Source organism: Pantherophis guttatus, chromosome 3 (genome assembly GCF_059756535.1).
Source record: "Pantherophis guttatus breed Tessera chromosome 3, ASM5975653v1, whole genome shotgun sequence".
NCBI classification, from domain to species: Eukaryota; Metazoa; Chordata; class Lepidosauria; order Squamata; family Colubridae; genus Pantherophis; species Pantherophis guttatus.
Window position 1 is genome coordinate 15,950,509 of NC_142065.1, and position 25,877 is coordinate 15,976,385.

At 40.7% G+C, this 25,877-nt stretch overlaps 1 protein-coding gene across 3 annotated transcripts; it reads right to left on the reverse strand.

Annotated features, from left to right (window-relative positions):
* Positions 1–1,095: 1,095 nt before the first annotated feature.
* Positions 1,096–24,301, reverse strand: STX16 (syntaxin 16). Of its 3 annotated transcripts, none has more exons than XM_060689607.2 (8): positions 23,553–24,301; positions 15,068–15,175; positions 12,911–13,051; positions 10,656–10,818; positions 10,471–10,562; positions 8,991–9,134; positions 7,205–7,285; positions 1,096–5,459 (listed from the first exon to the last, which is right to left on the reverse strand). In XM_060689607.2, exons 1-8 carry the CDS (start codon positions 23,685–23,687, stop codon positions 5,355–5,357), a joined length of 969 nt encoding a protein of 322 aa, XP_060545590.1. In that variant the 5' UTR covers positions 23,688–24,301; the 3' UTR covers positions 1,096–5,354. The 3 variants fall into 3 exon arrangements, with proteins under 3 accessions (XP_060545590.1, XP_034288990.1, XP_060545591.1); XM_034433099.3 differs by having other exon boundaries at positions 23,607–24,298; XM_060689608.2 differs by lacking the exon at positions 23,553–24,301 and adding an exon at positions 19,161–19,299.
* Positions 24,302–25,877: the final 1,576 nt, after the last annotated feature.

A 25,877-nucleotide genomic window follows, 5' to 3' on the forward strand; every position in this document is an offset into this window, starting at 1 on the left:
TGAAGTCCACCCATCTTCAAGCTTCCAAGGTTGAGAAACGCTGCTCTAGAGCAGTGTTTCTCAACCTTCCTAATGCCACAACTCTTTAATACAGTTCCTCATGTTGTGGTGACCCCCAACCATAAAATTATTCCTAAAACCATTGAAAAAATGTGTTTTCCGATGGTCTTAGGTGACCCCTGAGAAAGGGTCGTTGGACCCGCAAAGGGGTTGCGACCCACAGATTGAGAACTACTGTTCTAGAGGAAGATGCTAGAGTCAGAATAGACCTGGAAGGGACCTTGGAGGTCTTCTAGTCCAGTCCCTTGTTCAAGCAGATCCTATACCACGTGGGCCGGAAACAGCAGCACTGTGACTCTCCCTCTCTCTCCCACCCACTCCTTAATTTTCCCACGGGGAAAATCTGCTCCAAGGTTGAATAAATCCAGATTGAAATCTAGCGAGCTTTCATGGGTGTGTGTGTGTGTGTGCGTGACAAAATTCAACTGATGGAGCCTTTCAAATTTTCTGACCAAGCAATCAATCAATGGAACAGAAGTTGCCTTCAGCCCTTGTGGGAGCTTCATGGCTGGGAGCTTTCAAGAAGAGAGTGGACTGCCATTTGTGGTGTAGGCAGGGTCTCCTGCTTGGGCGGGGGTTGGACTAGATGACCTACAACTCTGGTCCCTTTCAACAGTTAATCTGTTAAAATAAGGAAAGGGGAGGAATGAGCCCAGTAGTAGACCCAGAGTTGGAAGGGACCTTGGAGGTCTTTTAGTCCAACCTCCTGCTCAGGCTTTAAGACTTGTGGACTTCAACTCTCAGAGTCCACAAGTCTTTAAGTTGCCAAGGTTAGAGACCCCTGCCCTATACCATTTCGGACAAATGGTTGTCCAGTCTCTTCCAGTATTGGGATGCCCGCAACTTCTGGAGGCAAGTTGTTCCACTGGATTTTTATGCTAAACAAATCAATAAAAGACCCCTTGGATTATTGTTAAAACAAACTGATAGAAGAAAATACTAGATTTTAATGGGCCAATGGTGCTCCCCGAAGGCTAAATGATCCTCCTATGACGAGCTTTAAAGGGGGAGAAGGGAGAAGAAATCAGCTTCTAGTTAGAGTTGAATAGTTTATTTGTACATTACAAATTTCCACATAAATGGATGAAAATAGACTGTACATTGTTGGGTAAAAACAGAGATCCCTTCCGTTACATACACCATAAATACATTTGATTTGAAAGCAAATCCATCATTGCTTGAAACTTCCGTTGGTCTTACTTGAGCCCCTATGCGATGTATCCAGCTGATGATTTCTCATTCGGGATGATTCTCCTTTATTGGGTTGTATCAAGAGCCTTCATTCTGCGCCCAACCAAGGTTTGGAGTTTTGCTGAAATGCTGTTTGGCAGCAATACCCAAAGCGGTGGGGCTGAACCTCTATGGCGGGCTGTAGATTTCCTTTGTAGCTTTAAATCCTGTTTAATCCCAAATACATTCAACCTGAAGCAGGCTGAAGGGAGGACCTTCTGGAACACACCACAAGCATCATTCAACAGTGAACGGTCACAAGAAAGTCAGAGTTACATCTCTTTTTCATCCAATTAATAGTCTCAGTTCAAATCAGGCTGCAACAACCAGTTCTTTGGGTAAAAGGGTGCTACTACTTCTCAGCTTTGGTTTTCCAGTTTTGCAAAGAGGGCAGGTTGTAGAAAGCCCATTTATTTAGGAAATAAAAAGGCTCACCAAGAATAATATTGCCTGAGAGATAAAGCATCCAGCAGTTTTTCTGGAAACCGAGTCTGCTAGAGGACTGCTGGTTGGGGAAGTTGGTACAGAGAAAACATCCCAGTAAATTTTATGCAACAAATCTACCAAAACGGAGAAAGCACCAAATCAGGCAGACAAGAATGATCAAATTCTTTGGCGATTCTTTTGTAAATTGCTAACTTATCTCTTGCCTGACCTTTTTTGGTCCAGTTAAACTACAAGCCAGTTTAGTTTTTCACCAATGGGTCAGACAAAGAATCTTCAGCGTAGAAACCCCCCCATCCCCCACCTATTTAACTATTGCATTTTAAATAAATAATTTTAAATAAACTTTAAAAAAAAATTCTTCCCAAAGTACAGTGATGCTACATGAAACCATGACCAATGATCACAAGGAATCTCCAAATTGCAAAACCCACCCCTTGGAATGTACGTATCTTACACTGATTTGTTCTCATGATTTAAGATTTTTAAAAAGATTTTAGAGAATCTCTGGATTGGGGATAATTTCAAAAATATATTGCAGTAGACAGAAATACAAATGAAACTTCAAAACAGTATTCACAAATAACCTTAGTGGCAGTAACATGCCACCAAATTATATTAACCAACAAACGGTTAGGAAGGTGGCATGAAAACAAACAACTTTTCCTCTTGCAAGAGATAATTTTTTCCTGTAAGTAGAATAGCAGTGATTTTTTTTTAGCAGCAAAATACCTTTTTCTTCCAAACATCCAACTTGTTCTATCTACCATCCTCTTTAGAGAACACATTTCTCTCGTGGCTCAATCCTTTTCCATGATTCCCTATTTCCTGGTCCTCTTCTGAGGGGAGAAGGAAGTAAAATCTGTTTCTGTATCCAATTAATCCAATCTTAATTAAACCCACAGTGATACAGATTGCAATAATTATACACGTGTGCATATTTTCAGAGCTAAGCAGGGGGATCTCTAGGTGTAGGCCACACTTGGAAATTTAGAAATTATCCAGAGAAAAGGCAATATACTTTTGAAGAGAAGTGACAGCAGAGTATCCACAGAGCAGTCAAGGATGAAGCTTGACTGGAAGGACATACACACATTGACAGGCATCAATTTAGTCTGGAGCCAAGATGGCCTTTTCCAAATCATGCCACTAGTTTTAAGTGTTTATATTTTCTCGTTACTAAACCTAATAAAATTGATTAAAGATGTTAATGATCAGAATAAATGGCAGAAGGAGGTTAAGCATGGCCTGCCGAAATTCGTTATTTTGAGCAAATCATGGAGAAACTTAAGTTAACCGATGCTCAGCTTTTCCATGTTTTGAAAGGAAAGAAGTCCAGTGTGTAATTGGTATCTACTTTAGGTGACAGAATAATATTTTCAGTAAATATAAGTGGCCTTTGTTATCCAATTGGAAAATACAGACCAGACTCTGGCAACCATCGCTCGTGGCACATTTTTGTCTATTTTATGCATGCGGCATAAGGAGCAAATGGATTTTTGCATGTGCATAAAGTACAGTATGTTTATTTCTCATGCTGTCTGGTATCTTGTTATTCACTGTTCTTTGGCTGGGCCAGAACTTGTTCAAATCACAAATCTACCTGTACAACTGATAGTTGCTGCAGATGATTGCATAAAGAGATTGAATTCCATTCTTCCAGGAAGCAAGGGACCACTCTATCGGATGGCATAAAGTAGCCTTCTGCAGAGGTTATGTAAATAAGAGATGAATCAAAATAGCTGAGCAGAGTTCACCAAGAGCATATGAGAGCGTATGCACCAAGACAAATTCCTTGTGTGTCCAATCAGACTTGGCCAATAAAAATTCTCTTCTACTCTTCTCTTCTCTTTTCTCTTCTCTTCTCTCTTCTACTCTACTCTACTCTACTCTACTGTACTGTACTGTACTGTACTCTACTCTACTCTACTCTACTCTACTCTACTCTACTCTATTCTTCACCTTCTCACTAACCGAATCACAGCAGCAGCTAAACACAATTCTCTTGTGGCAATCCTCTTTTATGTCAAAGAGGTTTCAACTACAGATGTTGGGTTCTTCATTTATCTAGCCTGACTAGGTGGCTCAAGTGGCTAAGACACTGAGCTTGTCAATCAGAAAGATCAGCAGTTCGAATCTCTAGTACAGGTCTCCTGCATGAGCAGGGGGTTGGACTAGATGACCTCCAAGGTCCCTTCCAACTCTGTTACTGTTATCTAAGCAGAATCCCCCAATGACCCAAGGTGGGACTATGATTCCTGTTTCCCTGTCATCAGATACAAGAAATCTGAATGATGCAAAGAGCTGGATGAAAGGAAGAAAACAAGGTGTAACAAGTACACAGGCAGCATTGCAATCATTCCATGATCAAATCTAAGGCAGTTAAAAAAACAGTTGGCAACTGGTGTGTTGCTAAATCACAGCAAAAAGAGATGCAAAGTACAACCTTTAAATTCTTCAGTACAGAATACTTTAAAAAAAAAAAAAGGATTGAACACCAAGGGCCCCAAATAGCACAGCAATTTTAAGTTACTGTTAAAAGATGAGATTTTTTAAATCACGAAAACTGTTTCTTTTTCAGCAGCACCACCTACAATGTTAAGAGAAATAAGAAATACTGATGCAGAGCAAGATTTGCTCTGAACAGGATTCCAAATTCTCCTGAGATCTCGCAGCTGAGGACAAAAAAAGTGATTTTATTTAAATGTAAGTTCCTGATGCTGCCATTAGTTCAATTTAAACTGTGTGTGAAATGTACCATGCCCTTTTCCGTTCGTGCTCTGAAAATAATAAGATGAAATATGTAACTACTGCTGTGTATTATTAACAGATTCGGTTTGGGAAGGAAGATTCAGAAAGAGGGGTCAGAGAAACGCTTTTCAGTTCAATAGTGGGAAGAGGTGGAAATAATCAAAACACATTCTTGATTATTTAAAACTTAAAAAAATCATCTTAAAACAATAATACTCTCTGTAGGCTAGAGTATTATTGATAATGCCAACCACCACTTTTGGAATAATAGAATGAAATTAGAAATCTTTTTTTTTATTTCTGTGAACCCATACTAATATTAACACTGGAGGGGAAGACGGTAAAGAGGAAATATTGTATCTTTAAGGCATTTTTTTTTTAAAAAAATAATCTCCAACGTAATAGTTTTGGGAATGATGTCCACATCATAATTTGGACAGTTTACCCTAAAATTAACCGTAGGCTAAGTCATGGTAGAAAACACTGTATGATTCCTGTTTAGTAAAAAGCACTTCCCGAAATGTTTTAAATCACTTTTTAAAAATGCATTCTAGCATTTCAATGGCCTGGGTAAACAAAATGCCTGATTTGGTAGCTTTTCTCGGAAATTCGGACATTTCTGCACATTTCTGACTTTTACAAATCAACTGCCTTCCATATTCACTGAACATGTAAAACAGAGGTTTTCTGTATGAACATTGCACAGACTTTGCACCATTAGATCCCCTACATTCATCCAACAGGCAGCTTTCAAGAGCTCAACCATTCCTGTCAGGAACAAAAACGGGAGAAACACAACACACAAAAATTGGTTGCTACCTCTCAGACAAACACAAGAGAGAAAGGAAAGCATCACCGGCACATCGCGCCTAGCGGAATTTTACAGCAATAAGGACAATGATAAGGATAATAACTATGACAAACAAAATTAAAATGATGAGCATCTTCCGATTCTTCTTTTGATAATGCTCGGCCTGCAGATACAGAAAAGAGGACTTTAACACAGAGATTCTTTCCTGTAGGTAGCAGAAAATAAATTACTCTAAATAAGGAATAATTTGTTAGAGAGCCACAGAAATGACCTTGGAGAAACTAAGCGGAGATGACGACTACAATATGCACAAAAAGTGTGCTTTAATTTGGAAAAGACAGAAAAAAATAAAATAAAGGATGGACTCAGACTGACTTTGCTTTTATTCCCTATATAAAAGGGAGGGAAGCAAAAAAAGCTTTCGGCTTTCAAGGTTACGTTACTACAGTCTGTATCAGTAAATATTCTATCTAATCAAACTGGTGAAGTCTGTTTTCTGGTATGGCCTACCTGAAAATCTTTTTAAAAAAGCCTGATAGCATTTTCTCTACACTCCTCTTATATCCTAGGGCAGGGATGAAATCTAAAATTTGTTACTACCGGTTCTGTGGGCGTGGCTTGGTAGGGGGAGTAATGTGACTGGGTGGGCGTGGCCAACTTTTTTTTTTTTTTACTTTTAAAAGCATTTTTTCTACAACCTCTGGTTGAAGAGGTTGTAGAAAAAATGCTTTTAAAAATAAAAAAAAAACCAGCCTCTGATTCCGCGGCTCAGCTGGGCATGGGTGTGTGTGTGTGTGCAGGGATTTTTGCTACTGGTGCTCCGAACCACCCGCTGCCATCGCTACCGGATTGGGCGATCTGGTTCGAACCGGGAGCATTTCACCCCTGTACTAGGGCCATGATGGCAAACCTAGAGCACATGTGCTAGAGGTGGCACACAGAGCCCTCTCTGTGGGCACGCGTACCGGCCAGCTGGTCTTCACGGGTGCCGGAAAACAGCCAAAAAAAATGACCAAAAACCAGGCATGCACGCAGCAGCGAGCTGGTCTTGGGTTTCCGGTGCTTCAGTGCGTGCGAAGATCAGCTAGCTGGTGTGCATGCATGTGCCAGAAATCCGAAGACTAGCTGGCTGGCATGCTCATGCACACTGGCCATCTGGTCTTCGGATTTCTGGTACACGCATATGCACACGCAAGCACACGCATTCCAGTTTGGGTACTCGGTGCCGAAAAGGTTTGTCATCACTGTCCTAGGGAGTAAGGACAGAACCAGTTTGAGTTTATTTCTAATGTTTCCTTTGTTTTTGGAACTTTTCCTTTTTTGTTCTTGTTGTTTTCTGGACTTCGTTTTGTGGACACTAGATTGTCATTTTCATTTATTTTTCATTATGTAAACTGTTATAGGAAGTTTGGTACAGAGCAGATTATAAATACACCCGTGATGTTTCCCTTTCTGGCAGAAGTACGTGTAGCATAAACTGATTTATATCCCACAAATAAGATAAGGAATTACCTTAACCCTCATAGAACTCAACCCAAAGATGAGCTCAACCTTTACACCTAGACTATTTTACAATTCTGTGGATAAAAAGAAATGGGTAGAAATACCCATCTGCCAACTGCAAAGAGATTTGTGGGAGAACTGCACAGAGGAACAATCAGGAAAAGGTAATCACATTCACATGCAATCATTAAATGCTAAATATTGAGATATCTAGGATAGGAGCCATTCGTCTAACTTCCTTAATTTTAGCTAGCTCCCATTGTTGTCCTTTTAACTTCTAAAACAATAGGTATGAAAAGAGAAAATGTTATGCCTCTTAAGTCTGGAATCATACTAACAAGCTCCTCGACAGTATGAAATATATAGTATTCAGAATAAGACATCGAAAAAACATTCTCTGCTTACTTTATGTAGTTGTTTCAATCCTTCTTCTGTTTTTATGCATGACTGTTCAACATTGTAGTCAATCCTATCCAGTACGGTACCCTGAAGAAAAAATATGTATCAGTTCTGTAGGCTGAAATGCTGGTCTGTGACAATAATAAAGGTTGATTGATTTGAAATGCATTATGTATTAAGATAGGCTTAAATTATAGAATGTTTTCTATTAATATAAATTGGTTGGCTACTGAATGCTGAAAAACCAGCATATGAAAATAAAGCATGTACAAAAAAAAGTGGAATATTTGGTGAACCTTCCCTCTACACCTCTAACAATGTGTGTGTCTGTGCATGTATATATATTTACACACACCCCAATATAGAAATATTGAATATTCTATATTTTAGTGTAGAAATAGATTGAAGAACCAAAGGCAGATAATTCATCCTTGTCTTGCTTCTTGTATGTACATATACAATTGTGACTAACAATCACAATTAAGCCCGAAATTTCTGTTGCTAAGTGAGACAGTTGTTAAGTGAGTTTTGCCCCATATCACAACCTTTCTGATGATCCAAATGACTCCCTCCCACTCTAGGATCTATCTGCCTGCCTATCGTCTGTCTGTCTCTCTGTTGTCCGTCCATCCATCGATGCATCCATCCATCCACCCACCTACCTAACTAACTAACTATGGTATCTATCTATCTATCTATCTATCTATCTATCTATCTATCTATCTATCTATTATCTATCTATCTATCTATCTATCTATCTATCTATCTATCTATCTAATTTATTGTTCACCCATCTTATCACAAAGTAACTCTGGGCGATTGTTAATATTAAAAAGATAAAATTTTACAAAATTCATATAATATAAAAAGATAAATACTCAACCCTAACTAAAAGATGGGGAGAGAGGGAATAGGACCAGCAGGGTGTGTGCGTGGGGGGGACAGGAGTTGTTATTAGTATGTCAACCACCCCCAATGTGAAGTCCCTCTATTGGAGCCCCATGCCACCTGACAAAGCCAGGTCCTTAAGGCCTTGCTGAAGGTCAGGAGAGTTGGAGCCAACCTCAGTCCAGGTGGCAAGATGTTCCAGGGGGCAGGTACAATGGCAGAGAAGGCTTTTCTCCTGGATCCCCACTAGCCAGAATAACCTGGGCGATGCGGCCTGCAGGATGCCTCTTCTGCTGGCACGGGTGCAACAGGCTAATCACAGTGGGATGAAGTGGTCCTGCAAGTAGCATGGACCCATGTCATGTGATTATCATGTGATTCAAGATTCTTGAATTGCACCTGGAAGCAAACCAGCAGCCAATGCAGCTCATGGACCAATGGTGTTACATGGGCCATTCTTGAGCCCCCCAAAACTGTCCACACTGCTGAACTCTGCACCTGCTATAGCCTCCAAAGGCATAGGATTCCATCAGTATGCTTTGTAAGTGTATTCACAGAGTTGGTACAAAGGTACAGACAAGATACTTAGCAAAACTCAGGATTTCTGACAATGTTTGAATCGTTCCTAATCAAGCAAACAGAAATACAAAGTAAAATGATTAATTTTAATTAGGTTAGGACTAGTTTCAGAATTACTCTCAGTTGGTAAGCCAAAGTGAAATGATTAGATCTATTAGACCATTTTTTTCAACAATGCTACTTCAATGTGATTAGGTTCGATCCACCTGATTTTTTATTATGTTTACATCCTGCTTTTCTTTCAAGTGAACTCCAGAAAGACATATAATCTTCTAAATCAAGATCTTATACGATGCAAATAGCATTGATGTAAGAAGCCACTTACCTGTTCAACTACCATTGCTCCTAAATCCCTGAAAATTTCATTAAGATCAGTAATGGACTGTATAATTTGTCGAATTTCTCGTTCCCGCTCTTCCACCAACATAGTGTTTTGTTCCACTAATACTAACTGGTCATCTGTAAAACCCTTATTAAAATAAAAACAAAAATGTCAGACTGTAAATAGCTAAATATTGTACCATTCAAAATGCATTGACAAACCCCAAAAGGTTTTCAAACCAAACAGCAGACTTATAGCTTCCCATTCAAATATAATATCTTACTGCAGAAAAAACAATTGCTACCAACCTGCCATCCATTGAGGACCTGTATACTGCACGAGTCAAAAAGAGGACTGTGAAAATATTTACAGACCCCTCGCATTCTGGACATAAACTGTTTCAACTCCTACCTTCAAAACAACCCTATAGAGCACTGCACACCAGAACAACTAGACACAAGAACAGTTTTTTCCCAAACGCCATCATTCTGCTAAACAAATCATTCCCTCAACACTGTCAAATTATTTACTAAGTCTGCACTACTATTAATCTTCTCATCATTCCCACCACCCATCTCCTCCCACTTATGACTGTATGATTGTAACTTTGTTGCTTGTATCCTTATGATTTATATTGAGTGTTTCCTGATTGCTTATTTGTACCCCATGACTATCATTAAGTGTTGTACCTTATGATTCTTGATCAATGTATCTTTTCTTTTATGTACACTGAGAGCATATGCACCAAAGACAAATTTCTTGAGTGTCCAATCACACTTGGCCAATAAAAAATTCTATTCTATTCTATTCTATTCTATTCTATTCTATTCTATTCTATTCTATTCTATTCTATTCTATTCTATTCTATTCTATTCTGTATTTTCCCCCTCTGCAATCTCTTTAATCTTTCTCTTAAAAGTTCTCTTTTAAAAAGATAAGCACTATAATTGTGGCATAATTCTGAGCCCAGCTGCACCCTTTGAGAGTTCCAATGAATCAGTTTATAAGCAACCCAATCCTTCCTAGCAACTGTGAGGATGATTTGTGGCAGATATCCTAGAGACCAATTTTTTAAACAGCAGGTAGTCAGCCTTAAGACAGAGGATAATATGGGACTCTCAGCTTAATTCTAAAGCCTTCCTGCAAGAGTGATTTATCATTTCCCTTGCAGCCTGCTGGGTAATCAGAAATAGAGAAAAAAATATCAGAAAGGAAACGAGAGAGAGAGAGAGAGAGAGAGGGAGAGAGAGAGAGAAAAGAGGGGGGTGGTAGTACTTTTGATTCTTTGGCATGCCAGCAAATAGCGTGCAGTTTTCAAAAGTTTGTCTCTTCTGAGAAATTTGCACCTTAAAACAAAAGAGACTCGTTCAACTTTAACTGATGCATGCAATCATTGCTTTCAAGTTCTTCACAGCAGGCAAATGAACCCCAGATGCTGTGTACTTTTACATAAAAACATTCCAGTTGACAATTCGGTACCTACCCTGTCATACAGTGTCGTATCCTCCCCGTCATCCATGAGAGAGACTGAGGTGCCGAAGAAATGTTTGGATCTTTCTTCTCGATTTTTCATGCCTGTAAGAACAAGAAGATTATTGCCACTAAGAATTCTCAGTCGCGGAGGCAAGATGCCCTGTTGTAAAAGGCCGCAAACGGTCCATGGCTTACGTTTGAGATAGTCAGACTGCCCGTGCCTAAAGCTTATGGAGAGGTCCTGCAGAGACTGAGCTAAGGAACACACAACGTTCTTCAGAAGCCGGCATTCTTGGTCCGTAGAGCTCCGAGTCTTGCTGTGCAAACCCTGGACTGCTCTCTGACATCTGTGAAATAGCTGGGGGGGACAGAGAGAGAGAGAGAGAGAGAGAGAGAGAGAGAGAGAGAGAGAGAGAGAAAGAGAGGACAAATCGTTTTTATAGAGAAACAGGAGCAAGCATTCCTGGTTCAATTAACAACAACAACAACAACAACAACAACAAATGCCTCAGAAACTATTTCTTTAAACTGAAGTAAAGTTATCCTCTAGAGCTCTAAGACATTCAACTATGTCTTAAAGCAGGGGTCTCCAATCTTGGCAACTTGACTTCCAAGGGGTCTCCAATCTTGGCAACTTGACTTCCAAGGGGTCTCCAATCTTGGCAACTTTAAGACTTGAGGACTTCAACTCCCAGAATTCCTCAGCCAGCTTTGTTGGCTGAGGAATTCTGGAGTTGAAGTCCACAAGTCTTAAAGTTGCCAAGATTGGAGACCCCTGTCTTAAAGGCTTATTTAATGGAAGCTCACAGTAATTTTTTGTGCCGAGTTTCTGGTGATTTACACTGTGCAGAGAATAACTGAAGCCAACAGAAAGAGAATATATGCATCTCAGAGTTGAGAATATACATATAGCTCATCGCAATAACTGAAGCTATTGGTAATATTTCTTTCTTTGATAAAAAGCAAAAGGAGCTCTTGACCTTTAAGGGAAAAAAAATCCAGACTGAGGTATAATAAGGAACCTACGTATAGTTAGTCAGGCTCTTTTGAAAGTTTCGAAATAGTGCAGGAACCAGATTCCATTCAACAACCTTGTCCTCAAAGGGAAGGATGGAGACTGGATGACGATTGTCCAGAATCACTGGGTCCAACAATGGTCTCTTGAAGAGCTGGTATACCCTTGCCTCTTTCAAAACCCGGGAAACAACTTCGAAGTCAAAGATCAACTCCCATGAAGATTTGACCAATCAGGAGGGACCTGGATCTAGCATACAGGTAGCTGGAGAATTGTGTCCACTTCTTCATGAGTCACAGTCTCAAACCTGCCCCAGATAACTCTGCAAGACTCTGCTTCAGGCATCTCAACAGGACCTGCCCACTGGGTTTCAATTGGGAGTAGATCTGAGTGACTTTATCTGCCAGCAAGATGCTGTAGCAATAGCAATAGCACTTAGACTTATATACCGCTTCATAGTGCTTTTACAGCCCTCTCTAAGCGGTTTACAGAGTCAGCATATTGCCCCCAACAATCTGGGTCCTCATTTTACCTACCTTATAAACCAGGCAACCCAAAAATTTCTTCTTCAAGTGTTAGATTGTTGCAAAAAGTTGTTAAATTGAAATAAATCTTTATTGGCATCAGTGGTATTTAAATTATGTGTAGTTGCAACAGCTGAACAATTAAATCTATAACATAGAATCTTAAGTACTGTTTTATTCAAATTAGGTCTCCATTTTTTAAAATGGTAATAACATTTTTTCCAAATGCGTTTTGGTTGGAATTCTTAACTGCGGATGTTTAAAATCTTTGCATTTTTCTTCTTAAAATTACATATGTATCCATAAAAGGTAAAGGTAAAGGTTCCCCTCGCACATATGTGCTAGTCGTTCCCGACTCTAGGGGGTGGTGCTGATCTCCATTTCAAAGCCGAAGAGCCAGCGCTGTCCGAAGACGTCTCCGTCGTCATGTGGCCAGCATGACTAAACTCCAAAGGCACACGGAACGCTGTTACCTTCCCACCAAAGATGGTCCCTATTTTTCTACTTGCGTTTTTTACATGCTTTCAAACTGCTAGGTTGGCAGAAGCTGGGACAAGGAACGGGAGCTCACCCCGTTACGCGGCACTAGGGATTCGAACCACTGAACTGCAGACCTTTCAATCGACAAGCTCAGCGTCTTAGCCACTGAGCCACTGTGTCCCTTTTATTCATATATCATTTATTATATTTTATATTTTTTATTATATTTTATATTTTATAAATATTATATATTTATTCATATATCAGTACAATATTGCCATTTTTAAAAATTTTTGTTTAAGAAGTCAAACAAAATTGACTTCTGACTGTTGGATTTTTCCCTTTATCCAAGGGGGCATTAGGGCAACTTACTCACATATCTGCATTAGGTAATACCCAATTCTATTTTGTAAGGAGAACCGCGGTGGCACCTGTGTAATTTCTTGAGTGGTTATTTCTATTGCATGCTCTTCCTCGCTGCTATCATCCAAAGTCGGTCTGTTTAAATGCTTGTCATGCAAACTGGCTAGTTCTTTCATCTTCTGTTTTATCCTGGATATCTCATATCGAATCTTAAAACGAAATTTGGAAAAAATAAGGGCAAATTTAGAAACAAAGAAACTTAAGTGAAGAAAACATTCCAGACAATAGTAAAGTTTTAAAAAAAAAAACACCACCTGGTTATATTTTTAAAAGATCACATTGGCTTTTTAACAGAAAAATGCTATTCAATTTCAGCTATATACACAGAAGTGGAATCTTTTTACCCTTTTCAGACTTAGGGTTGGATCCACCAGGGGCGGGGGAGGGGGGGGAGGAAAGCCATAATATTTTGGGTTCAGATCACTTCTGAAATGGTTGATCTCTCACTGTCTTGACCAAGAAACTGAATTCCATCAAAACTAGACCGATAAAATACAGGTTGTTCTCTATTCATTTAGTGACTATTTGAAGTTACAATGGCTGTCAACCCTGAAGCTGGCCTGAGGCCATTTTGAGACTTCAGAGCTGACATACTGGAGAAGAGGGACAGGGAGGGGGGAATAGAGATAGTTGGGGTGTGGTAGCCAAAACAAAATACTTTCTTGTGGGAACCAAGGATATTCCTGCAGGTACTCTGAAGGAGGGGACTGGAGTCACCTAGCAACTGGACAGCGTCCTGATTGGACCAGTGGTGGGTTACTCCCGGTTTGGTCCCGTTCTTGCGAACTGGTAGTAAAAATGGTGGGAGGCTCCGCCCACTGCCCAGATGTCATCATGGCCGATCTGCACATGCGCAGAAGCGTGCGCGTGCGTGCTCCCATTGTGAACCGGTAGTAAAGGTAAGTAGAACCCACCCCTGGATTGGACCATGTAACTCATTGTTATGAGAAAGTGACAAACTTTCACATTTAATCAGGTGAAAACCACGGGAATATTCACAGAGGTGGGCATCACATACTGTAATAACTGGTTCGCCCAGAACCGAAAATGTGAGCGTGCGGCATTGTAAAAACTGTGATTATATAGGTCAGGATAGCGCCAGGGCGGGTGGGTGGGCCAAGCCGTTGATCGGAACTACCGGTTCGCGTAAACCGGTCCAAACCGGCAGGAGCCCACCTCTGAATATACAGAGTCGGTTTTCACCAGCTTGTGCCAATATGACATATCTAATAAACCTATTCTTTGAGGAACTTGCCTGCCTCAAGAGTTTTGTTTGCTATGGGTATGTTACTTGGAATCCTGACATTGGCACTGAAAAAAGTTAATTATGACTGTTTGCACACTAATGATCATTGCAGCATCCCCACGGTCACATGATCAAAATTTGGACACTTGGCAACTGGCATTTATTTATGATAGCTGCAGTGTGAGCATGTGATCACCTTTTGCGACCATCTGACACAAACAAAATCAATAAGGAAACCAGAGTCATTTAATAACCATGTTACTAACTTAACAACTGCAGGGATTCACTTAACAACTCTACCAAGGAAGGTCATATAATGGGAAAAAACGTAGTATCAACAAGATATAATCCAGCTATTTCCTTACGCATTTTATTGCCTTCAACCCTATGAATTTCCTCTTCCAGCTAATGCTAGCAACTTGAACCTTTGCAAATCAAATGGATTCCCATATCAAAACCCTCCTCCTTTATAAATGGGAGAATAAAATACCATATATCCTGTTTTCCCCAAAAGAAGACATCCCCTTAAAATAAGCCCAATCGGGCTTTTGAGTGCATGGCAATAAGGCCAAGCGCTTATTTCAGGGTTCAAAAAAATATAAGACAGGCTCTTATTTTCGGGAAAACATGATATTTCCATACTATGCCCCCATCCCTCTCTCTCTTAAAACCTGAAATATTGTAATGTATTGTAAAGAATTGTACAAATTGTAAAAAGCAAATTTACATTTCATGGAGTTAGTTAGGTATGTATTCCTATTGAATATTTTTAGAACTGTAACTTCTAACCACCACTTTTTAGTTTTACATTCTGCCCTGAACATCGGAAGATAAAAATTAAGTAAACAAAATATTGGCAGTTTTTACTACTGCTTTTCCAGAATGTAAGCATATGTGATCACATTCTTTATATACTTACTTCTTCTATACCATCAATCCACTTGGGAGACAACCTCTTAGATACACAGATAGCTGCTTCAGGATCTAAACTGATACCTGATACCAGTGCCATGCGATCATCTGCAAGCTGGAGAAAAATAGAAGAAATGTGTTTAGACTGTTGTGAATCAAAATTACACATTTCTGATTCTTTATAACTCTTTGAGATTTCTTGGACACTAACCAAGGTTCTCTGGTGAGAAATCTGGTTATATATTTATTTATATCCCATTTATATCTTTTTTATTTTGACAAATAACTCAAGGCAACAAACATATCCAATGCAGCTTCCTCCACCTATTTTTTCCCCCAACAACTCTGTGTGGTGGGTTTGGCTGAGATAGAGTGACTGGCCCAAGGTCACCCATCTGGCTTTGGTGGCCAAGGAAGGACTAGAATTCACAATCTCCCAGTTTCTAGTCTGGTGCTTTAACCACTAGACCAAACTGACTCTGTAACTGTAATGAGACAAGTGGTGAAGTCTGACCCTTGTTAGATTACTCCATTTTAATTTAGATTTGCAAAGGAGAGCTGAATGTATTTCTTGAGATAGTCATGTAAGACAATTATAAGAACCCACAAACTTGGGCAACATACTTGCAAACAAACACGCATCCAGTGTCTTCTCTTCAGAACTCTGCCATTTGCAGGGTTTTATGGCAGAAAATCATAGAAAAGCTGGTGTACAAAGTTCTCTCAGGTTTAAAGGAAAACCATTGGCTTAAGGAAAGGCTATGGCTCTGTACATAATACCTAAAATATTTCAGTTTATGACTCATTCATACTGTTTGACAAAACAAATTCCCGGGCCAAGCTTCATTTCACACATGTTAAACACACCGTATATAAATGCAGAGTTTTACTTAAAACACAAGCCAAGTTTGAAAAAGTAAATCTAGTTAGGCAAGAAAAGCAGATGCACAAGGAAAAAGAAGGGCTTGAAGAATTTAGGTCAAATGGAAAGAAGGCCCACACCGCAATTTGATAAAGCAAAATTTAGCTTTGCACCCCTTCAAGAAGTTATAAAGAAAATAGGTAGTATGAAATTATTTCAGCTTTTGTTATTTTCTATATTACTTTCCAAACGTACATGTGCTTTTTATGCAATTGAAGTGAGGTTAATACATGATAAATGATTTTGGGCCAAGCTGGTAACTATTAAAAGAACAACTTTATTTTACTATTTTCTTTTCAAAGACCAAAGAACATTTTATGTCCCAGCTTAGCTGTCTATCCATTGTCAAGGCCTCAAAAAGATCTTTGAAGATAGATAGGTATAAATAACCTCCATACTGGCTTAAACCAAGATTAAGTTTGAAGCAAATTCTGTATCTTATATAACATTCTTAGCCTTTGGAATGATGGGGTCTTAAAGAGCGCACTTCTAGTAGACTGGGTTTACACATTGGACTAAGCCAAAATGTGGTTTGGCATAGCACGTTGAAAGAATCCAGCCAGTATATTTAGCAAATTGTTACGTTTCAGCACGTTGGGCAAAACCATCCTAATATAATTTATTTAACAAGTCATGGTTAAATAAAAAAACAACTTAGCTGGATGTGCACAGTAAGCCACAGAGAGTGAATGAAACCGAAACCCAAAGAGCATAGTGGAAAAAACAGGACAGAGCGAGTTGGTTTGGGGGGATCCATTCCAAATTAATCTATAGGTCTGAGAATTTAGCTAGCCCTGGATCCCGGTCTACATTGGCACTGTACTTCCACTTAACATCCAGATAACGTCTGCTTATTAAGGACAAGTAGCTGCTTGCCGCCTCTCACAATACAACCCATGAATGGGTATTGTTTTGTCAGGAAGCTATATAAAAATCTACAGTTGGCTTTATAATTAAAGGAAATGCTTGATATATTAAAATTATTTATAGTTTACAACCTCTTTTGTTCAGACCTTGTTAGCTCCTGGTTTGAGAAAATGTTACACTTAAGGAACTCTTAAAAGCAATCCACCACATTAGACACAGTGGATCATCTGCAGTGGCAGCTCCCTTTTTAAAAGTGGCCCTCACGTCTTCCTAGCGATATATTTTAAACCTAAAAACCTTCCTGCGAAGTCAAACTCTACGTTTCTTTCGTTTCCAAGTAAACATGCCAGTTAAGACATTTCGGTATTCTTAGGCTTTAGTCCTTTTCTAGAAAAAGGAAATGGCAATTATGCTGAAGCTAAGCTAATAAAATGTGTCTCTGTACATCCAGAGCTTTAGAAGCTAATGTAAAAGGGAAATGTTTGGGGGCAACAACCAGCTCCAGTTTTTGTTTTTCTAAATATAAATGCTTGGATAAACAGCAAATGTTCACGTCCTCCTGTGCTGATGGCATTTTACATACTTGGGACAGGATTGCAAGGTAGCAGAAAAATTGATAATAACTGAGCTACTTCTGCCCTGGGGAAGAATGGTCTGGACTCTTAAATATGAGTTCCAGAGTCCAGCTAGGTTGTGCTGGTTTCCTGGTGTAGCCCACAGGGAGCAGTCACAGGCCTTGCATAGAGCCTTACCCAGAGGGCAGGGATTATTCCCAGCCCTTGCTCTCTCCTCGCCTGGGACGAAGCCACAGAACTGTTATTTCTGATATTTCTATTAAGGCATTGGAGTGGAACAGTATGCTCAGCAGACTTAAATTTATTAATATACCAGGCAAACAGCTTCTAGTCTCCTCAGTCTAAACCAGAGGTCTTCAAACATGGCAGCTTTAAGACTTGTGGACTTCAACTCCCAGAATTCTCCACCTAGCATAGCTGCCATGTTTGAAGACCTCTGGTCCAAGCACTCTAAGACAGGGGTCTCCAACCTTGGCAACTTTAAGACTTGTGGACTTCAAGTCCCAGAATTCCTCAGCCAGCGAAGGAATTCTGGGACTTGAAGTCCACAAGTCTTAAAGTTGCCAAGGTTGGAGACCCCTGCTCTAAGTAGAAATACTCAGACTACAGTGCTACAGACAACTCTCATGAGGAGAAAAACAAAATCACATTATCTCCCGAGTAGAAGGCAAGAAAGCACATCACTGAATTAAAAGATGTACTGTGTTAATAGCAAGCATGCTAGTTAAGCAATGCACATTCTTTGCTAGAGTGTATAGGCGCTTAGGATGATCACTGTAAAATTTGGGAAATCAATATAGAAAACCAGACTGAACTTTCCTCTACTAGACATTTTCATTTGTGGCCGCTATATATGTTTAGCAAGCCTAACAGTAAGATTCGCTACAAAAAGCCCACTCTATAGCATTAATCACGAATCACTCTGAGCTACAGTATTTCAGAGAAGGATGTTGTGATAAAATACAGTGGTTATCCAACCTTTTGGATTGACTGGGCCACATTGAGTGAATGTGGGCTGCATATATAATATAGTATGTGGAACAACTTGCCTCCAGAAGTTGTGAAGGCTACAACACTGGAAGTTTTTAAGAAGAGATTTGTCTGACAACCATTTGTCTGAAATAGTATAGGGTTTCCAGAAGACCTCCAAGCTCCCTTCCAACTCTGTTATTCTATAGTCCAGTTATTTTGTATTATATTTCTAGTTGTATTGTATTATTGGATATTATATATATTTATTATTATTATCTTTTATTCATTAAACATGAAACTCAGTCAACTGAACATTTAAAAATGTATCACAAATATCATTGACCTGCATCAATGGTTGATATGGGTTGCTGCCAGCATCCTAGGTAACTGGCATTATATTATTATTATTATTATTATTATTATTATTATTATTATTATTATTATTATTATTTTGTGGGGCCCACATTCCTAGCTGCCAGGGCTATATGCGATCCGTGGGCCATGGATTGGATATACCTGGTTTAAATAGTAATATTTTAAATCCTGGCCACTTCAATATCCATGCATATTATGGTAAGTGAGGAAATGAAGTAAACCAGAGACAAATTCCAGAGGACTATTTGTAAATCAGTCTTCTGGTTTCTCTTTGGAAAACTCCCAGGAGGAATAACCCTAAGTTAAATGCAGTAGTTAACCTTGCCACAACAAGCCAACTTTGAACGTCAATTTATTTGAAAGAACAGATTAGACAAACAGCACTATACCTCATCCAGCTCCTGAGATGGTTTGTGGATCACATCAGCCCATCCATATAGAGACAGCAAAAAATTTTAAGAGAGGGAAACAAAAAGAATAGGACAGAGCACAGGGTACAGTCAGTTGAAGGAATGCAAGTATTTTATTGATCAACATTGGCAGATTATCACAGAAAACAAAACAGTCTTTTAAAGCAGTATCAGTTTTCAGGTGGATTTGGCATTCGGCCTTGGGGAATAGCTGCATATTGTATTTTTTTCCTTTCAATATATTTCTAATCACGTTCTTGATCTGTAAAGAAATGCACATTTTAGGAGCTTTACATTACAAACTTTTTAAAAAGTTCATTAAGGAAATAAAAAGAAAACTAAGGCAGATTCTCACAAACAGTATAAATTGCTAATTTTTAATATGATAGTGGATCCAGACCTATTTAATTTAGCCATTAAAAGCAATCATTCAATCCAAACTTGTTCACTGAATCCTAGTTTAGAGAATCTGATTCCAACTTAAGTCAGTTACATGACACTTGAAAATAACACAACTACTGGGTTTCCCCGTAAATAAGACCAGGTCTTATATTAATTTTTGCTCCAAAAGATGCATTAGGGCTTGTTTTCTGGTTAGGTCTTATTTTGGGGGAAAATACGGTACTAAATGCACCCATCTGGCTGACAATCTTAACTGGGCTTATTTTGGGGGTAGGGCTTATATTACGAGCATCCTGAAAAATCATGCTAGGACTTATTTTCTGGTTGGGTCTTATTTTGGGGGAAACAGGGTATTTATTTACCAAACTGATACACCGCCTATCTTGCCAAAGCGATTCTACGGTGGCTTACAAACATTCAATTAAAATGCACCATAAACATTAAAACAATAAATAGAGGATCTTACATTTAAGATTTAAACTATGTAGCCATGAGATGTCTAAAAAGAATCCATTGTACATATGAGTTGTAATGAAACAGGGAAAAAAGTCAAAGATTACATGCAGATCATTCATTATAGAAAGTCTGTATGGGCAACATTCATTAACCAATCTCTAAATTGGATTTGTTTCAGAATCAAATGTGGCCAAGTTGAAGCCAAAAGAATTCTCACAGGTCAAAACTGTTCCTATTTTTAAGAAAAAGGCTTCTCTACACAGAGAATTGCACTGATGGATTTCCTAATTAGCAGGACTGGACGAATTCTTGAAGATACTTTTGATCCTACAATTTTGCTGTCTTGTCGTAACTTCCATCCCTAATTTAGTTTATGGTTTTTTTGCAAATGGAGCTCCGGTTTCTAGCAGGTCAAAAAAGGAAATGAGAAATAAGGCACAACATGTAGGGGTGATGTAACTGTGAGGAGACGCTGACACTAGGACAGTTTAAAAAGTAAAAAGAAAGCACATGACAGATATTTCTTCATGTAGATCAGTGTTTCTCAACCTTGGTAGCTTGAAGATGGGTGGACTTCAACTCCCAGAATCCCCCAGCCAGCGCTGCTGGCTGGGGGATTCTGGGAGTTGAAGTCCACCCATCTTCAAGCTTCCAAGGTTGAGAAACACTGATGTAGATGGAAATGGATGCCATACTAAGGGCTTCCTATGGACACTTAACCTGGCCTTCATTAGTGCTGGAACAACAACGATAAATGACATATAAAGCCTTTTGGTATAGTTGTCCATCCTACTTTCTATTAACAATTTAGTTCATTCCAATAATTTCTGCCACAAAGAATGCTGTTCTATTCTGCACAGATACCTGTCTGCCTTTCTTTAACACCAATATGCCTGTTTGCTTAAAGTCCTTTTGTTTCAGTGCTGTAAAGGTCTATAAATGTAATCTATTACGATTATTCAGCTATTTCTTCCAGCAACTGGATGGCTTCAACTGCCTCCTTTGATCTCACCCACAGAGCACAGTCCACGTCAAAAGGCAATCTGGCATGCCTTTTACATTAAGCTGATTATTGTTTTATAGTCTTCTTTAATGATTATACTCTTCTCTAGCATTTTAAAACTGCTGTGAACTCCATAGTGACTTTATTTTCAGTCATTTCAACTCTATCATCTTGAGGAATAATTCTGGAAATACTACAAGACCAAAATAGCAACAACTATTCTGAATACGCACGTTAGGAACCAGTCCCTTAAGGAGGGAGGGCTGGATAATGGATCTACTTAAACCTCTATGATTTTCATACTGCCAGCTAAAAGAAAAGTCAATTGGAAAATTGATATATCCTGCCAGTTAACTGCTGGGGAGGAAAATGGTGGATTATTTTATTAAAATTGCTGGCATGGTCCCATGAGTGCCTCAACTTATGACTGCCGTGACTTATGATGGAAATTCTGGGCTCCATTAGGGTCGTACGTGGCGGACCAATTGTATTCAGCTGATACTGCCTCTATTATCAGATCCATTGCATATAAAGCAGAGGACTTCAAGCTTGGCAGCTTTAAGACTTGTGGACTTCACAATCACTAGTCTGTACCTCAGCTATAAATTACTTTCATACATCCACTCTCAAGAAAAATGTGGTTCTATCAGCACTATATCAATAGAACCTTATGAGCTATTGCTAACTTTGCAACATCAACTTTCTGTGTTTAATACTAGATAAAAGTTTTTGGGAAGGTATTCAAAATATATTGTGTTAATACTACTCTGAGCCTGAAACTCCCCATTATGGACTCTAAATAGTTGTGCCCAGCAACATTAAGAGTTTGAAACAGGGTATTCCAACTTTAAAAGAAATCTCCTAACCTCAACACATTCTATTTTGATATTGAAACAGGCCATTTCATACTGCCAAGAAGCTAGTTCAAGGGCAATCAATTGGTTAAAGATGGCATGAGAAAGTACAGGGCTACATTAATTTGCATTATAAAATAATTATTATACCTGCACTATTGATTAGAAAATGGAGAAGAAATAAATATTCCATCATCCAAAAAAATCAAAACAAAAACCCAACCCAACAAAATGAATTAAATATTAGGGAATTTACTTCCCAAGCAATAAAGATAGCTTCTATTTCTGGCCACTTTGTTATTATCCGTAGCTGGTTAAAAACCAAAAGTGACATACCATGTTTTTCACCACAAATGTATAGAATGATCCACCTTTAGAAAAAGCCTAGCATTAGATTTATTATGGAATTGTGGAGTACAATAAAAAACATAAAAAGTTAACTAGTGCCCTGCTGGATTGGCTCCCTGACCCATGTAAATTTAGCAGTGTTCTGGGAGGGGAGGGGGGCAACCATCTGCCTAAGGACGCCCTCTGGTTCTCCCAGTAGACAGCCTTCAATATGCTGGCATAACCCAGCCATTGATCCCAGTAACATCCATGAATCAGTCCAACCTTCTTTGCCCAGACTGAGCCAGATTGGTAGCCTCACACTATGAAGATAAGACCTTTGCTGTATCAGGCTCATCTAACCCAGCATTCTGTGTCACACGAGCAGCCGACCCAGGTGCGTTTATAGTTAAGTCCACATGTACGGATATTATTATTATTATTTTATTTATTTTGTCGCATTTCTATGCCACCCAACTCCCAAGGGACTCTGGGCGGCTTACAATGAAGAATAAAACAATGCGAACAATCCCATAAAAAATGTTAAAAAGTAAAACATTAAAAACTTTAAAAACGTTAAAACACATGCACTCCAATTCGTGGCCAGGTCTCGCAAGATCATTATAACAAGATCAACGGCCCCAGGCCTGCCCGAAGAGCCAGGTCTTCACCGCTTTGCGGAAGGCCAATAGGGTGGGGGCGGTCCGGACCTCAGGAGGTAATTGGTTCCAGAGAGCCGGGGCAGCCACAGAGAAGGCCCTCCCCCGCGGGCCCGACAGCCGACATTGTTTAGTTGACGGGACCCGGAGGAGACTGACTGTGGGATTGCTGGGTATGCCTACTAGGGATATGCTTACCAGGGCTGCCTAGCATAAAATAATCAACCCGTTAGGTCAACCCAGATCTCATAAGATTGGAGAAAAGCGGAGAGGATTCAAGGCCTCTCAAAAGGACCTGGTGGCTCAGCAGACTGATAGCATTGTGATTAACACCAGCTGTCTGCAATTACTGTAAGTTCGAATCTCACCAGGCTCAAGGTCGACTCAGCCTTCCATCCTTTCTAAGGTAGGTAAATTGAGGACCCAGTTTGTGAGGGCAATAAGCTGACTTTGTATAAATATACAAAAGTATGAAGGCTATTGTTTAACGCATTGTAAGCCGCCCTGAGTCTCCGGAGAAGGGCGGCATATAAATCAAATTAAAAAAAAAAAAAGAACAGGGGGAGAAAAAAAGAGGGGTGGGGGGAACGGGACATGCTGGCTATCTTAAGCGGTTGTGGGCACACAAACAAGCGTCACGTGGGATACAGTAGGATGAAGGGAGACTCACCGCAGCAGCCATGCTACGTGAAGTCAGAGGACTGGAGGAGCTGTAACTACTCACTTGCTCGGCCAGCAGCTGCCGGCTTTGGATGGCGTTGTTCCGCAACAACAAGTACGCGTCTGTTAAACGCCGGGTGGCCATGCCTGAAAGTTTCCGAGAGGTCCTTCTAGGACCCCCACCCACACACACACACACTCCCGCTCGGTCGCTTCGCTGAGAGCCTGCAGGAGACCCCCCCCACACACACACACTCAGGCTTAACCCCAAGGGATCCCTCCACCACCACCACCAGGGCAGCTTTAAAAGGGCAGCCGGTGTGCTGGAGCGGCCGCTGCAAAGGGCTTCCCGCGGGGTCTTTCCCTGCAAGGGTTCCCCATGCGCTTCTTCAGCCCCTCCGCCGGACTAAGGGAAACTGCTCCCCTCCCCACCCAGACGCCCCCGGCAGCAGCCCGCGGAGCCTCCCCGTGTTAGTCTCCCTGCAAGCAGCCTCGCCGCCTCCACTCCACCCGCTAGGCAAGCCCTGCAAGGTTTCCCGCGGGCGGTTTTGCGGCTGCTCTCTTCCTCCTCCTTCTCCTCCCCGCCGCTGGGAGGGCACGGAAGGGCCACGAAAGGGAAGGGAACCAGCCCCGACTCCCTCCGGCGTGCCCTAGTCTTGTTCGTCCACCCCCTCCCACCCTGAACTGCAATCACGGGCCCGGCTCGGCTCACTTCCGCCTAGTCCGGCGCTCAAATCCTTCCCCGGCTGCTGGCCCCGTAAGAGGCGTGAGACTAAAAGTTCCGGAGGAGAAGGAGGATCAGCGGAACAAAGAGGCGCGGCGCTTTGGGGCTGTGTGTAATCCTCTATCGCCGGCTCCCGTTCGACACGCCTTCCCCGGCTGCTGACCCCGAAAGAGACGTGAGACTAAAAGTTCCGGAGAAGGAGGAGGAGCAGCGGGACAAAGAGGCGCGGCGTTTTGGGGCTGTGTGTGACCCTCTATCGCCGGCTCCCGTTCGACGCGATAGAGTGGGTCCGCGTGCGTGGCCTTGAGGGGAGGCTGAAGTTAAAAGAGGAGGAGAAAGTGGGGGGGGGGGAGAGTCCGGTGAAGGATGGTATTTCTCAACCTCAGCAATTTTGAGATGGGGAGATTTCGAGTTTAGATTAGTCACAGGTTCAGAACTGCCTGTTTTGCAAGCCTCGCTGAATTCACGCAGCCACGCTAGACTAGGCTAAGTAGAATCGGTTTTAATTTAGGTAAGTAACTAATTAAATCTAATGATGAAAAGTAATGGCCCGAAAAATAAAGTATCCCATTTATAACGTTAATTGACCCTTCTCCCTGTAAATATTAACCATGCATTCTGCCCATCCTCCTAGCAGAAATCGCAGGAAAGAAAGGGGGGTGGGTGGGTAACTGGAGGCCTTTAAGAAGAGGCTGGACAGCCACTTGTCCCAAGGTCTTTGGGGGGGTTGGACTAGAAGACCTCCCAAGGTCCCTTCCAGCTCTATTCTGATTAATTTAAATGTGAGAATGCAGCCGTGGTCTTTGTATGTTGTAGGAGCCAGGCCACTCTGTTAATCCATAATTTATTTGGCATAGCATTTATTTAGATCAGGGGTCTCCAACCTTGGCAACTTTAAGCCTGGCTTAAAGCAAAACTGGCTGGCTGGGGAATTCTGGGAGTTGAAGTCCTCCAGGCTTAAAGTTGCCAAGGTTGGAGACCCCTGCTTTAAGTGAATGCAGCAATTGCAGTTTGTAAATCTGGAGCTAGTGTGTTGTGTTGATTTGGCTGCTGAATGGAAGTGAATTTACCCTCTTCTTTTCTGTACTTCTGTATCTATTCCTGTTCATTACTGACCATATTTTTCAGAGTATAAGATGCAGCTTTCCCCCCCCCAAAAGGGGGTGAAAATTTAGGTGCATCTTATACACTGAATGTAGCCCCGCCCACCCACTGGCCCTCACCCTCTGGCTCTGCCTCACAGCAGTTACCTCCTTGCAAGCAAACAGCAAGAAAAAACAGCTCCTTTCAGCTTCAGTATAACCTAATTAGCACAAGTTGATTGGATCGGCCTCCTGACTCTCAGCTGATTTGCTCTCAGGCAGGGCTCTGCTGCTTGCTGCAAAGAGGTAAATTGCTGGAGCAGATTTTTTTTCCCTTGTGCTAATCAAGCTATGCTGAAAACGAAAATGAAAGTAAAGCAGGCTGTTTGCTGTTTGCTGCAACAAGGCAAAATTGCTCAGAGGCAGAGGGAGATTTCTTTTTCTTCTTTTTCCTTACCAAAAAAGGTAGGTGTGTCTTATACTCCGAAAAATACAGTACTAGGCAGAGAGGCATTGATACTTCCAAATG